The sequence below is a fragment of the Ambystoma mexicanum genome, chromosome 8, assembly GCF_040938575.1.
Source record: "Ambystoma mexicanum isolate Mex_15411 chromosome 8, UKY_AmexF1_1, whole genome shotgun sequence".
NCBI lineage: Eukaryota > Metazoa > Chordata > Amphibia > Caudata > Ambystomatidae > Ambystoma > Ambystoma mexicanum.
Genome location: NC_090929.1, coordinates 631,596,310 through 631,613,695, shown reverse-complemented (window position 1 = coordinate 631,613,695; position 17,386 = coordinate 631,596,310). Strand labels below are relative to the sequence as shown.

The 17,386-nt window shown below is 45.2% G+C and overlaps 1 protein-coding gene across 4 annotated transcripts in view; it reads right to left on the bottom strand.

Annotated features, from left to right (window-relative positions):
• LOC138472257 (alkaline phosphatase, tissue-nonspecific isozyme-like) overlaps positions 1–17,386 on the bottom strand; it is a 472,404-nt gene that overhangs the window by 189,638 nt on the left and 265,380 nt on the right. For all 4 annotated transcript variants that reach the window (XM_069610359.1, XM_069610357.1, XM_069610360.1 and 1 more), the window contains exon 5: positions 8,430–8,604. In XM_069610359.1, the coding sequence (XP_069466460.1) occupies positions 8,430–8,604 (175 nt within the window). The remainder of the gene's footprint in view (positions 1–8,429; positions 8,605–17,386) is intronic.

Below are 17,386 nucleotides of genomic sequence, written 5' to 3'. Positions count from 1 at the left end.
TTGGGAAACAAGGTAGTTAAAAAGTATCCTTCCTCTTGAGAAACGTATAGGGACTGAACCAGCTTGACACCATTTTGTTATCAGAGTTTGGTAATAATGCAAGAACTGATTGTCCTACAGAAAAGGCGTGGGGTATAGCATTATCGTATTGAGCCTTCTGGTGTTCTTGGGCCTCTCCTGTTACGCCTCGGCAGGCCGGCAGGAAGGTTATTGCCCTCCGTAAGGGTATGCGTCATATTGCAAACCCATTCTATGCCCACTGGCAACTGCCCTGGAAAATAGTGGCTTCGGCTCACTCCGCAGCACTCTGCGGCAAGTTTGGACTACGATTCCCAGCTTTCCGCCTCCCGCTGTCAGCTGAGAGGCGATGATGCGTGAGCCTCAGTTTCGTCCAGTTTCGCCTTCTCCTTCCCAATTTAAACCTCGGAACCCGGCGAAACGCTGCTTCTGATTGAAGTTGCATCCCGGTATTTAGAAGTTCCGTCTTCAATCCTACTTTACTTACCTGTGTACCAGACCTGTTTCCTCTTTCACGGACTGCTTTTGCCTGCCTCTTTTTGGAAAACTACTTACCCGTGTACCAGACCTGTTTCCTCTTTCACGGACTGCTTTTGCGTGCCGCTTTTTGGAAAACTACTTACCTATGTACCAGACCTGTTTCCTCATTCACGGACTGCTTGTGCCTGCCGCTTTTGGAACCTTGTGATCACGGCATCGGTAAGGCTCTTCTTTTCACCACTTGCTAACAAGCATATCTCCTGTACTCATTGTACCTTGCCGCTGAACTATATCACCTGCAATACTCCAACTCAATTGTGTCCTTTTTGTTGCTGTTACCATCCTTTCCACAATCAGACTTCCATTGGACATTCTTCAGTAGTGCACAGGGACGCTTTGCGGATAGTGCACCTACCCGACTCTAGTGCGGCCCTCGTTCCGCCCGGGTTCAGTTTCCCTAACTAACCTACCCATTTGTTATTTTGCACTTCCGTTTTCATGAACTCTTTGGGACAACACAGACTCAACAGCACATCAGTGGTAAGGGCTTTCTTTTGTATGATTATCCATTCTCCTTAGCTAATTGACAACTATAGTCAGGATAGGTTCTATTCTCCTCTCTTACTTGTAGGTGGTTCCGGTTGCCTTGAAACAAGGGGAGGGCATAGTTCAGGTACTACTAGAAAGAGGTATCGAGGGAAAGGGATCTTTCTTAAATTTCCAATTGCTCACCTCTTGTTTTTCCTTTACAGCTGGGTTCTTGGCGGCGTGTTCTCCCCGCCCTTTTGAGCGATCAGTCCCTCTGCCTGGTCCTACCCAGCAGAGAGTCATATCGTTAAAAAGGTCTTGTGCCCTCACAGAGAGGAGGCTAGGTTGGAGGCCCCGACCTAGCTCTTCAATCAATAGTTCAGTCCTGTGCCTTCCGGCCACCGATTTGGTATACTTCCCGTCCGGTGAGTAACATCTCCTAGATGTGGGCCTGTCCTATGTGTTTTTAGACAATCTGTCTCACAGTTGTTTTATGTAGGCACACGTTGTGTGCGGTCTCAGAAATGTATTTATTTATTTGGATTTACAAATCGCCCAGAGGCATCATTGCGCTGTTACAGTATATTCACTTAGATACAGCTTAAGACAGATACTTCAAAGGCAGAATTACAGGTTCAGATACAATGTTCAAAAACAAGTGTAGTGTTCCATGGTTACAGAGTAACAACCTTAGACACAATCAGGTACAGTCTAGTTGAATAGCTTGGTTTTTAGCGCCTTTCTGAACGCTGTGAGAGAGTCTTCTTTTCTTAAGATGAGTAGAAGGGCGTTCCAGGCTTTTGGGGCTAGCGCTTCGAAGCTGATGGTGCCGGCTTTGACACCATTGAATGTCGGGACTAAGAGTAGGTGAGAGTATAGGTCTCGTTTTGGTCTATGGACGGGCACCTGATGTATTCGTCCTAGGTAGGATGGGGCGGTCTAAGAGAGGCACATGTGTCTAATCGTGAGGGCCTTGAATATTATGCGCTCTTTGACCGGGAGCCAATGGGCGTCTTTTCTAGCTTGAGAGATGTGCTCCCTCCTAGGGATACTTAGGGCAGCTCTAAGGGCGTTGTTTTGCATAGTTTGCAGTTTGTTGATGTTATTAGTGGATGTGCCTAAGAGTAAGATGTTGCAGTAGTCCAGCTTTGCACCAACGGTGGCTCTTGAAATGTTGAGGCGTTTTTTTTTGTGATAGGTGGGGTTTCACTGCATTTATGATTTTTGTTGTGAGGGCAGCAGATGATGAAATGTCACTGACCTGTTTTTCCATTGATAAGGTGGAATACAGGTACACACCAAGGGTTTTTACTGCAGCAGAGACTGTCATAACAGTGTTCTCAATACTGAAGGAACTGTAATGGTCATCTATTTTTTTTAGGGACTCTTTAGGGCCTACCAGTGGAATCTCTGTTTTATCCCCATTTAGACATAGTCCATTGGCTGCCATCTAGGCCTGGATGCGAGCATATGTCTTTTGGAGGGTGATGAGGTCTTGCTCATAGTCACCTAATAGCGGGAGAAGAATTTGTGTGTCATCGGCATAGTTCGTAAAGGCTATGCCGAACTCTTCTAGGTCGCTGAACAGGGGGAGAGTGAAGAGATTATAGAGGGTGGGCGAGGTGCATGAACCTTGTGGGACTCCACACCCAATGGGGGATGGAGTGGCTGATGCTTGATCAGAAAAGACCCTCATGGCTCGGCCTTCCAAGAATGATGTGATCCAGGCGGTTGCTTTTAGGGAAAAAATGTGCAGTGTCTGAGAGGTGTTTACACAAGATGTTGTGGTCTACCAAGTCAAAGGCAGCCGAGAGATCAAGGAGTAGGAGGAGTGAGGATTTGCCTTTCTCCATGGCTTCAATTAGCTGGTTCTTAAGATCAAGCAAGGCTGATTCTGTGCTATGACGAGGACAGAAGCCTGATTGTCTTTTATAGAGGATGTTGTGTGCCAAGCTTCCTTGAGGGAGGGTGGGATGGTACTCACAGCGAAGGAGGCATTAATAAAAGGTAGTGACAAATGGGGCCAGGGCTGCCGCAAAGTCTTTAACTAGACTATCTGGGCACATGTCGCCTTTACAGAGCGATGGTTTAATATGCTTCATGATCAATAGGACTTCAGGTATTGTTACTTCCCTAAAGGCAAATGGTTTAGGGGTATTTATGCCATGTGAGCCACCCAAGGTTGGCAAGGTGGCAGAGGGCCCTGCTATAGGTGAGGTGACCTTAGGCAAGTTGTCAAGTTGTGTCTTGATTTTTTTCTGGAGTGTTGTAATTTTGTCTAACATGGCATGTTGAATGTTGTTACACCATGTTTCGTTTTTCTCGGTTGGTTGTTTGGAGGTGGGGGGATAGTCAGCTCATTATAAATGGCGAACAACTCTTTGGATTGGGAGTTAGCTTTCTCAATTCTAGTGTTATAGGCAGATGCTTTGGCTGTGGCTATAGATTTTTTGTACTGTTTTGCGACTGCCAGGTAGGTATCTTGTGTAGACATGGAGGGACTTGTTTGCCATGAAGTCAGTGCTGCCCGTTTGGCGGTACGTATTTCTAGAAGATCTTGAGTGAACCATGAGTTAGCATGAAGTTTACGCTTGGCTCGTTTCATTTGCAACGGGCTACCGCGTCTACTCTCTCTTTAAGTGTAGCATTGTAGAGCTCTACTAGTTCTGTAAGGTTGTTTGATGTAGGATGTGCTAGAGCTGAGGTTTCAAGGAGAGGGAGAATTCTGTCCATGGTGAGTAATTTTATTGACCTTGCCTTGGTAGCTGGCACAGGTGGGCTAGGATTACCTCTTATTTTAGAAGTGCAATAGGTGATGGTCGGTCCAAGCGCATGGAGTGTTGGAACTGATGTCAGCAGCACAATTGTGATCTGTTATCCAGTCTAATATGTGACCTTTGGTGTTGGTCGGACTGTTGACTAGTTGGGGAAAGCCTAGATCTAGGAGGGCTTTGGCGAGAGCTTTACCTTTCTTGTCTTTGGGGTCTTTGAAGCCAAGATTTAGGTCTCCTAGGAGAATGGCTCTTGTGTTAGTTTTGAGGTTGTCACCTAGGATGTGTGTGATGTTGGATTGGAAATCAAGAGGGGGGCCTGGAGGGCGGTAGACAGTGTGTAGAGTTATAGTGTCATTAGGTGAGAAGGATATTTTTACTGATAAAGAGTCGAAGTTGTCTGACTTAGCAGTTTTTATTTGCCTGGAGTTGATGGTTTCCTTGAGGATTAGGGCAACGCCTCCTCCTTTACTGGAGGTTCTATCTTGGTGGAGGATTGTGTAACCTGGCGGTAGGGTTTGGCAGATGGCTTGTCCGGAAGCTTCATGTAACCAGGTCTCTGTGATGGCTAAGATATCTAGATCCAGATCCGTGATGAGGTCATGAATTTCTATGGCATGAGCTGGGAAGGACCGTGCATTGATAAGTCCACATTGGATTTGGGTAGTAGGGTTGTTCCCTAATTTCGTTTGCATGGGGATCTTGTTATTATTCACGGGGGTGCTGAGGGTTTTTGGCATGCGGGTGGAGGCCGATGAGGGCAGGTCGGGAGGTCGCTTTCCTGGGTGTTTTTTTTAGAGTAGCTGAGGTGTGGGCAGAGCGGGTACCTAGCCTTAGATTTCTCAGATAGAGTGGCATGGGGTTTGTAAGGGCTTGTGCATCCCGAAATGAATTGGGCAGACTGGTGGTGTGTCTAGGCGGGAGAAGTAGCGTGGCAGTCTTAGCGACTGGGTTATGTGTGCCTGTAAGAAGTGCAGGTAGGAAGGGTGTAGGTGGTATATTGTGAGTACATGGCAGTGAGGGTGACATGTTGTGAGAGACTGCTACTGAAATGATACAAGGGCAGTTCTGGTCAAGTACTGTGGGCTGATTGGGGAATTGAGATCAATATAGTACAATCAATTACAGAGGGCTACTACTAACAGGAGCGGAGGAACAGACATAGCCAGATACGTTGTGCTGGTGCTGGGCAGGGCTTAATGGGGATGCATTCAGGTAAGGTGGGCTAGTGCTAGACTTGCTGTACTAAGTGTTGAAGTTAGGCAAAGATTGAGGCAATAAGGTATATTGGGCTAGTGTTGGGCAAGATAGCTTTCTCTCTCTCTCTCTTCCCATGTTTCTTTAAGCATGTCTAATATGTTGTGGGGTTCCCTTCCATGAAGCAGTTTGAACGGAGAATATCCCCAATGAGGCATTAGGAGTTTTCCGCACAGCGAATAGGGCCCAGGGAATCATGGTATCCCAGTTTCTTCCATTGGCTTCTACTAGCTTGGCCAGAATCCTCTTTAGTGTTTGATTAAAACGCCCCACTAGGCCATTGGTCTGAGGGTGATGTACTGAGGTCCGGAGGGTTTTTATGTGTAGGACTACTTTTGCCTCCCACATGAGGCGAGACATGAAGGTGGTACACTGGTCAGTTTATATTTCCTTAGATAGAAATGGGATGAGATGTATCAGGATCTGTTGGCGTGTGTTATTTCTTAACAGGACAGCTTCATGATTTATTTATTTACTGTTTGCTTGTTAGGCGTTTATACAGCAAGTAAAATACTGTTTCAAAACATCCACAGGGCGAAGGGAAGGAACAAGGGAGTGAAACGCATTACAAAACACAATATATAAGAGCGGTGGGATGAAAAAGGACAAGCTTACTATGCCCTGTGAGTATTCAGAATGTGCAAGTGCAGCAAGGAAGAGGGCAGAGGGGGTAAGTGCTGGGTGAACCTCTAGGGCATTGGGTGTGCCAATGCAAGTGCTGAGGTTAGACAGGAGCTGGGCCGATTGGGTGTGGGAGGTCAGAGGCCCCAAGGATGCCTAAGGGCCGCAGACACCAATCACAGCAACTGTGGGATTAGCAGAGGAGAGTGGAAGGGAAGGAGGAAGTGGAAAGTCTTGAGAAGCTTCTGGAATTTAAGAAATCAGGTGACATAGTCGACAATGACCAGGATGAATTGGTTATCCAATTTGGAGGTTTCAAGGGGCCCCAAATATGCTCATCGCTATCCTGGAGAAGGGAATGTCAATAATGGGGAGAGGTTGTAAAGGAGACGGTGGAACTGAATCGGTGGCTGTTTTCTGGCACAAGTCACACAACGTGACATAGTTAACATCAGTGAAAACGCAGTCCAGTAAAATGTTGGCCTCACTTGACTTTGCCTTTTTCTGACCCCGTGTTGGCCTGCAGTCAAATGAGAATGAGCTGGTTCTAAAACCACTCTCTGATAACTTCGGGGTATGACTAATTGTGCCTGATGAATCCCGTCGGGAGTAACTTCTCCCCTATACAAAACAGAAGAAGGGACTGACTTAACTTCGGCCTTCTTCTTCAGGAACGACTTTTGCAAAGGCATCTGCCAGTATTGGATTGTTTCTCTACGCGAATGCCAAATGCGGTAAGAGACCAACGTCTTCCGTTACTGACAAGTCCTTCCCTTTCGGACTCTCATTCAATATGCCTTGCATTATCTTCTGTGTCCCAATTTTTCTTAACTTTTCTCATATGGACATTAATGGTACACTTGGTTGACAACAGCAAACTTTAACTTGTTCTTCATGTCTTTCGTCATGTATTCTTATTGAAGAACGTGTAGTGATCTTAGGTTTAGGAAGTTCCTCACAGGAACAGGAGTCCTTGTCCCCAAAGGGTGAGCATCTCCCGGTGAGGTCCTGCTTGCCTCTACGACTAGTGAGGGTGTTGAATAGTGGTCTCACCTCCATGGCCTCACAAGGAGAAGCAAAAGAATACCACGATTCATCACAGAGTCTTAAATTAGTTGTCACATTTCTTTGTGCAGGCTAAGGATCAGTCAGTAGAGACCTTCCGGGTTTGTGTTTTATGCACCATTTAGTAAGACGTATGACTGATGAAAATTACTATTTCATAATAAATAATTTAAATAATAATTTACCATTTATATAGTACTACGAACCCTCAGGCACCTGAGCACCGCTTATTATTATCCACGGTGTGTGGTGCTCATTTATCGACCTCAGAAGGTGCAGGCTGAGTTTGGCCATGCCGGGATTCGAACCTGCATCGTCAGACTCTGCACTGATGTCAAAGCAAGCGCTCTACTCGCTGGGCTATCTGATCGGCTATACGTGCAAGAGGTACGTCACTGAGCAATCCACGTTAAAGAGGTTTAGTAGCAACAGACTCAATATGGAGGAATTCTTTTATGGGATATGTTGGCAATAAATACAGCTTTTATCACATTGGGCCTCATTCCGAGTATGGCGGTAAGGGTTAACGGTCACTGTTAATGGTAACGGTGACCGTTAACCCTTACCGCCATATTCCAAGTTCCCTTTGCGGGTTGGCATTTAACGCCTGCTTTTAGCAGGCGTTAAAAAACCAACCCGCAAAGGGACCTTGGAGTAAATTACGGCACCGTAATTTACGGTGCCGTAATTACCGACATCCCCATTCCCATTGAGCCCTATGGGTGCGAAAATGGGAATGGGGATGGGCTATGGTGAATGGGGAATTACCGGTCCCTTCAACCTTGGAATGGACCGGCAATTACTCCATTCACCATGCCGGATTTCCATGGAGTAAATAGCTCCATGGTTGCCAACCATGGAGCTATTTACTCCATGGTTACCGCCAAACTCGGAATGAGGCCCATTATCTTATTTTAAGAGGGTCTATAAACTAGGAGGGAGGAACTGATTAGGACAGGGTACACCACAAATGTTGCTTAAATGCTGTACAGAAACGGATGGTTTTAGGTTACATTTGTTTATAAGGAAAGGGGTTTTCCAAATGACCCTTTCTTTTAAACAGATGGGCGTCTTATGGGTGTGGTGAAAGGGTTAAGTTCAATGAAAAGGATGACTGCGACTTTAACCTACAGAATTTGAGACGCAGGTTTAAGCAAGCATAATGAGAAGTTTGGATTTTTCACAAAAGTTGCGCCTCTGGTCTACACGGAACGGCACTCCGGCAAGAGAATTTTTGCTGGAGCACAGCCACCGCTAGTTAATCTGAGTAGCCTTGTAAAGGTTCTCTGTGAGTATTAAGAACCAACACGGTGGCATAATGCGTCACACAGCAGGGCAACAAGGATACTTCAGGGCATGGACACATACAGGAACAAAATCACTCTGTATGATGTGGAACACTGTGCGACTTGCTGATCACCAACTAGTGAAATCTCAACACTGGGGATAAACATCAAATGTCAGTACTTGAACTGATCTGTAGGTATGTTAAGGTAGCCGTGCTAATGGCAAAAACCACCCAAATCAACAAGCTCAAAATGCAGCTATACAGGACAGATATTGTGGCAAAGGTAAGTCCAAAACGAAATTGAGTTTTCATTTTTGGTGAACTCAATATATCAGATTTCATGGGCAGAGCAATGAAGGAAAGAGAAAAAGAGGCGATGCAGTATTTCCCTCTGCACTCACCTGCCATTTTAGCCCACTTCAAAATGGACTCCACTTCATTGCCCTTGGTGGTATTGCACTGGCCCCGCACAGCAGCAGCATTCACTCCCACCGTGCCTTCATTGGCTTTCACCCCGCAGAGATAAGCTGTGGCTGTGCCAGCGCTGTCTGATACCTGAGCGTCTGTGTTATAGGTCTACAAGAGAAAAAACAAAGGGTTACAGTTACACGCCTCTCAGACAAGGAAACTGAAAACAGAATACTAACAACTGGCTATCGAGTAAGCTTTAAAGAATCACGATACTTCCAACTACTTAGATAGTGGATTACATAAGTAAATGCCAATAATCCCAAAATGTATCTGAACAATTATTTTCAATACACAAATACAATTCTGGCCATCAGGGCAGTTAGGACTTGCACTATTGGAAGTTGTATCAATTGTAATAGGCGAGGAAAAGGATTTTTAGGGATAGATGGATAGACCACATTTTAGAGGCATCATTTCCACATGGAGTATCGTTGGCGACTTTTATGTCGAGTAACTTGGAGTCCACTCTTCAATCATTTTTCTAAAATGTACCGCTATGCTTTGACGTTGCCCCTTTGATGCTATTTCGTTGCTGGTCCTTAGGGAAATTTGATCATGTTGCAGTATGGGGCACCTAAAACCTTAATATTATAGTCATATTTTCTTTGTTCTATTGCATGAGTATCCACTAAGAAAGCAGGAGGAGACATTTCAGAATAGATTTGGATTTTTGTAATAGTAACCCTTTTACTGAGCTAAAGATATTGGTTGTGCACAAAGTGAGCTTCTTCAGGGCTGTAAGGGAGATTTTCCCAAAGCCCTCTCATAAGGGTGTAAACGCCATCTAAAGTATGACATGATATCCACAAAAGAAAAACCAAACTCTCTATTGGTAGACATGGCAGAGCATTCTTGGCTTTACATGGAGGACAGAAGGAGGGTAGCTGGGTAAAGCTCATCCCAAAAGATAACCCATAAGATTACACTACCCAGGTACACTTAAAGAATGTAATTACTGCATAGTTACACAGAATTCTCTACAAGTTCACATATGTACTATTTGTATAAGACACATCACAGAATAAACCCATTTGTAGAAGGAAAAACAGAAGGGACCATAGGTCAGACCCTTCCCACTCCTATGGATATTACCTATGCCTGGTGGCAAACATGGGGTATTATATTGCTACAGGGTGGGGACAGGGAGTGAAATTAAATGAGGGCGAAGGGGAGAAATGAGGGATCCCAGACATAGGCAACACACACTACTTAACAATGAGGACCCAGAAAGGTCAATACATGAATAGCCACAGTATTCCACACACTAGTTACTATCCTACTTCGAGCTTACTCGCAAGTAACCCTTGCACCTTAAGCCTTAGGACCTCTAGACTCAACTCCAGACTGACCAAACTTTTCGAACCTCTTACTAGATCACAGCCCATGACAAACAAGAAAACTAACCACCCTTTCAGCAATAGGTCTAATAGCAATAAGTCTAGTAGTGCAAACCGCGTCTCCAGCCCGCCTCCTCACCGTTATGCCACCACTAAGCAATACACTATCCACAATCCTAAGAACACTGACTCTTCCTTGACTAATTCTATCTCTGCCATAGCCACGACCACTGCCCACCCATTTAAAGGAGCTCTAATAAATGCTAGGTCCTTGGTTGCTCACGCAATAGACATTTCTGATCTGATACTGGCAGATAACCTGGATTTTCTGGCCATTTCTGAATCATGGTTGCATGAAGTGGCAGGACCAATGCTTTCACTAGCTGTCCCAGACAGCTACACTATACTTAGACAGAATCGAGATAAAACACGAGGTGGAGGCATTGCCATTATAGCGAAATCATGCCTCTCGCGGAGACTTGCTCCCTCCCAAATCACTCAATCCTTTGAAGTCCTCACTGCTAAACTACCTTTAATTAACTCACAGACCCTTACCATTCACCTAATCTACAAACCCCACGGCCCACTTGGAACATTTGAGGAGGACATATACACTCTACTTTCGAATAATCTTAAAACTACCTCTCAACAATTATTACTAGGCGACTTCAATTTAGGATTCAATGACCCCCTAGATAAGCATGCCATAACCACCGCCAATATTCTGCCCGAACTTGGCCTATCACAAAAAATTAGCGAACCCACCCATAATAAAGGGAGAACCCTAGATTGGGTGGCTGACTACAACTGCACAGCCAACATCACCTCCATCTCACCGCAATTGTGGACAGACCACTTTCTCGTGTCCTTCACACTTCTTACTACTAGACCACTCCCGCTGGTCACACCAATTGCCCCGCTTTGCTTAACAAGGAATAAAAAGAACATCACAGCGGAAAAAGTTATCCCTGCCATCCTCCTGACCCTCAATTCGCTTGCTGACAACCTAAATCCAGGTTCATTGGTCAACGAGTACAATAAAATCATGTTAACTGCACTCGACAATATTGCCCCACTTAAACTTAGACCTAGCAAGCCTAAATCTCACCTGAACAAGTGTTTCACCCCACAGCTAAGGGAACTATGACTCCTAAAGAGGAGTTGTGAAACTGACCGGAGATCTCTACCATCAGAAGTCAACAGATCTAAACTAACTAAAATCTTGTCACAATATAAAAAGGAAATCTGCCTGGCTAAACGTAACTCATACAATGAACGTATATCTAACGCCAACTCTAGTATGAAGGAATTATTCACCATCTTAAAAGAACTTGAATCTCCCGTCCCTACACTTGATATCTGTACTAAAAATAAAACATGGCGTTCAGATATTCAACAGGCACTAACTAACAAAGTAAACACTCTTCAAAATAAAATAGCCCAAAAAAAAGCTTCCCTCAACTCTCTATCCCAACCGACTAATATTGACCTCCCCGCAGGGAAACATGATCTGACTCACCTCCCAGATTCTACTTCACTAAAACATCCATTCTTGAGGTAGAAAAAGTAACTCTCTCTCTTAAGCCTTCTAACTGCAAAGGTGACCTTTGCCCAGCCCAGATTATAAAGGATGCTGCAAGAGATCTTGCCCCCTTTATCTCCAAACTGATCAATGCCTCATTTGCTTCTGGCATTATCCCCACTAAGCTGAAACAATCCTGGGTGCTCCCACTGTTAAAAAAGCAAACCCTTGATCCACTTATACCCACAAACTACTGTCCTATTATGACAGTTCCCTTCCTGCTCAAAAATCTTGATAAGGTTGCATACACTCAGATTCAAAAACATCTGGAACTCCATTAACTCCTGGGAACGAGACAATCAGGATTCCGCTTCAACACGGAACGGAAACCGCCTTCATCGACCTGAAGACACGGGTCGATGAGCTAAGAGACAAAGGTAAAACTGCCCTCCTCCTACTGCTAGACCTCTCAGTCGCATTCGACCTTGTGGACCATAAGGTCTTATGCAGCCACCTGGACTCTGCTGCCCACTTCTCCAGAGAGGCCATAATCTGGATAGAGTCTTTCCTGAGTGATAGAACCATGAGGGTCTTTTCCCCCTCAGCAGCGGCTGACCCTATCCCCATCACGTGTGGTGTACCCCGAGGCGCATGTGTCTCCCCCACTTTATACAATATATTCACTAAGCCTCTGTTCGATGATCTGGACCTTCTGGGTATCGCCTACACCAATTACTCAGTTGATACTCAGATTCTCCTCCCACTTTCCGGGGATTACGACAAGGATTTGGCCTTGGTGAATAGAGTGTATCTCATCATCCAGGCATGGATTGCGACCCATGGTCTATGCCTGAATGATGACAAGACCAAGCTCATCATCCTGGGCACACACACTAACCTCAAGAAACTAGGCCAGGAGTACTCATCCTTCATAATTGATGGAAACCTCATCAAGGTGGCTAAAGAGGTAAAGACCCTTGGCTTCTACCTTGATTCCACCCTCTCCTTCGCCAAACAAGTGAATTCCAGGGCCTCAGCCATGGCCTACACTTGTAAGCTCATTAGGACCGGCAAACCCTTTCTTTCTGATGACAATTGCATTATCCTGGCCAGAGCCTTAATACTCTGTAGGCTAGACTATTGTAATGCCCTTTACAACGGCGCCAACAAATTCCCTAGATTCAAACTCGCCAAGGCAGGAGGCTACAGCTTTCCCGTGAAAGAGGCCCAACTCTGGAACTCCCTCCCTCACCCTTTCAGAGAAAATCAACCTTACTCGACTTTTAGACGCAGTTACATCAACTTGCTCAAAACCAGTGACCTTTAGGCCTGCTCGCCATGTTACCTACACCCTTGTATCTGCATACTCTTTTCAAAGAGTGCAAACTTCACCCTTGTAATGTATCTGTATATTCCTCTCAAAGTATTTATTGAGATATGTAATGTACCTGTATACTTCTCTCAAAGTATTTTTAACATATGCCTGTCGTGTATCTGCATTATTCCTGCATATAACCTGTAACCATGTAACCTAAACCTTGCATATTCTTTAATTGCTGCGCCCTGATACCCCTGGGTCTGGTGCGGATTAGAAATAAATAAACAAACAAACAAAAAAAAACCTAATTCAGAGTAAAAGAATTAACTCACATACTTGAGTGAGGTACCTAGTGTGAAGAATCAAGTTAAATCATCTAAACAATGTCAGAGGACCAGCAAACGTTAGAATACAGTTAGATTTCCACTACAAAATCTACACTACAGGTCTGGGACAAGGATCTAGTACCCAGGGACTTGAACCCTGCTTTGAACCAGCGACTACCCAGATGTGTGAAAAAATATATAATCTGTCTACCTAAGGGGATGACCCACTAGGCAGAAGCACCAGTGAGAACGGAGGCACCTGACAAAGAGGAACTCAAAAAAGGGAATACAGTAATTTTGAGGGTCAACAATGGGTAGCAGACAAAAAACAAATGGTACAAAGGTGGGGCAACCGATGGAGATGACCCAGGATGCTCCAAGATGGAGAAGGGGTGACTCACCACTCTTCCAGGCCAGGGAAACTCCCTCCCTTGAGGAGTTTGATTAAGGAGAATTTGGCAAGGAGTCAGCAGAGCAATGATCTGGAAATGGTGCCAGCTCAGTGTTAAGGAGATTGTTGCACAAACCTGTGCGACGGCTGTGTAATCATCTAAACTAAGGGTAGGACTCAATGGTTAGCGTAGCAGAGCAGGCAGACTCAACTACAGGAGGGAAGAAGACTGGCAGGGAGGCACAATTAATCTCAATAGTAACCACCGAAGAATATACCCCATTGGTATACTGAAAAATACACACTATTGTAAAGTCACACGTAAAAAAGTTATTATGGGAAATGGGACACATAAGTATCAAGGTTACAAAGAACACATAGCAGGGCATAGTATAAGTAAAAAGTAGCAAAAGGCTAACTGTAGGCATAACTCTTTACCCTAAAATGTAAGCCCCAGACCTGATGAGACATAATGCATGTAGACCTTTAGATATAATTTATAAAAAAAATGTTTTTTAAAAAGACTACATGCCAAGACAATATTACACACAGTAATGGCCATCATGTTCAGAATGCAAGGGTACCACACAGAACTTAGCACAGGGTCCCTACTACATTCTAAATAAAGTATAATTTACATGCATATACGGGGCAACACAATGTTCAATACAGCCTGGAGGGCTACCAAAGTCCATGATATATTTTAAGAAGACAGTTTGTATGCCCAGGACAACAAATTACACAGGAAGGAATGAGAAGCAGCACCATAGGGGAACAATGTATATCCTACGTTGGAGTGTAATGCATAGATTTTAAAAATACCCACAGCTTCTGGGCATGGTGGAGCGCTCCAGGGACCATAGACAAATGCCATAGTACAGTAGGGTACCTTGCAGTGTCACATCTAGGGGATCGAAGAAAGTGCCCCAACAGTACAAAATATATAAACTAGATAGCAGTTACGATGAAAGGCCAGGCAAGTCCCAGTCCTGCCCACGGGTGGCCAGCAGAATGAGTTCGACACTAGGGAACACCGCTGGATACACAGAAGATGAGATCTAGGAGAGGGTTCAAGCCCCAGGAGCAGAGTTGCAAAGCAAGATTCAGCCCCCACTGTTAACCAATAGTGACATGCAGTAGAAGGGGACCTGCAAAATCAGACCACAGGGACCCCTGAGGTGGAGTATCTTGAATACCCACCAACCCAGGGTCCAAGGGCGTATCCTGAAAACACTATTCCAGGAAATCAGAACACAGTAAGTAAAGACTTATTTTTAAAGGGTGAAATGAAGGATCTTTTCAAGAAAGGACTTAAACCCTGAACCAACACTTGCCCAGAGAGCCTAATAGAAGAGAAATCATGCACAGGAGTGGGACTCCCCATCCAGAAAGAAAATCAATGACAGATGGTTCCAGAGGGATGGAGGAACCTGCTGTGATGAATCTGATGATGTCATCACTCCTTATCCGGTGGTAGCCTGTCCCCATATGGCCAGGGGACGGCACCCCCTACCTGATCCTGAACCTGGAGGGTGGCTATATGAGGGAGCACAACATGGGGCGAGGTGACAGGACATCGGATGGGACATGGTATCCCCCCTTTCCTTTTAGGGATATCCCTTCCATTCCCTATGCCTTAATGGCCTATTCTAATAGCTCCTTTCAACCATCCATGGGACCTACTGAAAATACTTTCCAAAGGTCTTTACATAAGTTACCAAAAACTGACTACCATTTCCATGCATGTGAAAGTACTGTAACGAGAAAGCTGAACGGAGCTATGAGGATCAGAAACACTTGAAGCAGAAGGGAAAAAAAAGTCGGCAAACAAGCTGCCATTCTGGAGTGAGTTATCCAGAGAGAGATGAGCATCATTTGCAGAACAGTCCTAATGTGGATTAATGTGAATATTCTATTCCCTGAAACCTGCTAACAATTTGATACCGAAGAAGTTGTTGTTGTTCTAATTTAACATTGAAGCACTTTTCTGTTCTGGTGGTTGAAGAAGTTCAGTTACAATTTTCTACACATTGTACCATGTTTTGGCAGACATCTCAGAGCAGTTGGATATATGCCATATGCTGCTTGCATTTACTAGAGCGCCGACACGTGTTTCGACCATAGGTCTTTCTCAAGGCTGTTCAGTGATCTGATGGTAATGGAGTTGTGCAATTATCGTGACATGGTGCCCTGATAAAGCAATATTTTCCATGTTAAGTTCCATACATGTTGATTTTTGTGCAAATCACGAAGTTCGCTTAACACAATGGAGTACATGATTAAGTACATTATAGAGGGTATCATGCTGATGCACCTCTTGCCCTCCGCATCACTACCTTCAGCTCCAATTTTCAATGTTATGCGCATTACATTAAGCTCTCTTTCAGGCTCCCCTCAGTTATCTCTGCTTCTTCTCTCATACCTGACTGTCTGGCCGCAATTCAAGAATGGTGTGCCACCAATGATCTCTGCCTTAATGCAAGTAAGACTGAGATCCTCCTCATTGGGATACCTGCTCACTCCTTTCCCCCTCTCTCTCTGGCCGCCCACTTTGGGCCCTCTTCCTGCTCTCCATCCTGTGAGGCTAAGAACCTTGGTGTCATCTGCGACTTCACCCTCTTCTCACATCTCTGACGTCTCTTAGAGGTCAAACTGTCAGCTGCACCTCCTCAGAAGTATTCTTCCTTTTCTCACTTTCCCCCAGAAGCTCACTGTCTCCAGAGCTCTGGTCCACTCTAGGCTGGACTATTGCAACAGCCACTTTCTAAATCTTCCTGCCACTACTCTTCGACCTTTACAACTTATCCAGAACAGGACTGTGAGACCTGTCCTTGGCCTCAAGCCCAGGGATCGTATCTCTCCAGCTCTGAAATCTCTTCACTGGCTCCCCGTGGCTGCAAGGATCAACTTCAAGAACTTCTGCATCATCGACAAGGCTTTCTGGGCCCCGGTACCGCTCTACCTCCAACTTTCTCTTCCAAAACATCTTCCTTCTTGAGCTCTCTGCTCATCCACCTCCAACTCTCGGAGGGTCAGACGCTTCTCCAAGCAGAGAGTTGGGGACCGATCTATCTTCTCGGCTGGGGCCTCCCTCTGGAACAGCCTCCTTGCCTCTCTCAAACTTGAGCAGAACCACCTCTGGTTCCGGAAGCAAGTCTCCTTTTCGCTTCCGCTTTCTCTCTTCCTCTCCCCTGCTGATGCACCTGACTGCTCCACATACTGGTCACCTTGTCACTGTCTGAACTCGGGCCCAGGCTCCTGCATGTCCAGTTGCCCTTTCACTGCCTCCGGGCTCTCCGGGACTTAAGGGTCTGTATCTGCAACCCTACAGTCATTTCTCTGTACTGCTGAGCCACCCACTGGCTGCACTTGCGAGTTAACTGCACTTCCCCCTTCCACGCCCTCCTGGCACATCTCCCCTTCCCTCTTCCCCGCACGTGCATGATCTGAAAGGCACAAGGCCTAGTAAGATCATTATTTTGTCCACCCTTTGTTTCCCCCTCCTTGTCTCGTTGCGCCTAGAAACACTTGTTAGGCGCTTTATAAATGCCACATCATATTTCAAATCGTAGGTCAAAACAGGTTGGTAGCGTTTATTTAACAGATTAGATTTCAAGGCCTACATTCAGCTCCCGTTTTGAGACTTGTTTTGCGTGTGCAGCGGCTGCTACCTCCTTCCTTATGACTGCTTTTAGGAGCTTGATGCAGGACTACTGCTCATGCTGGTCTGCCCCTTACCTTAGTAGATCGATTATTGTTTTTAAATAAATTTCCGTTATTTTCTAGAGAGAAAGGTAGGGTTCAAGGTTCCAAACGCAGGTGATCCGAGAGCTATTTAGCTCCAACTTGTAACCTAGAAGAGCCTAATTAGCATAACACCAACAGCTACCAGGAGCTATTTTTTGCTCCCATGGCAAACAAATGCCAAACAAACGGACCTATGTGAATTTAACGCCGAGTTTCGGACAATCTATATAAAAAAAAAAATAAGAC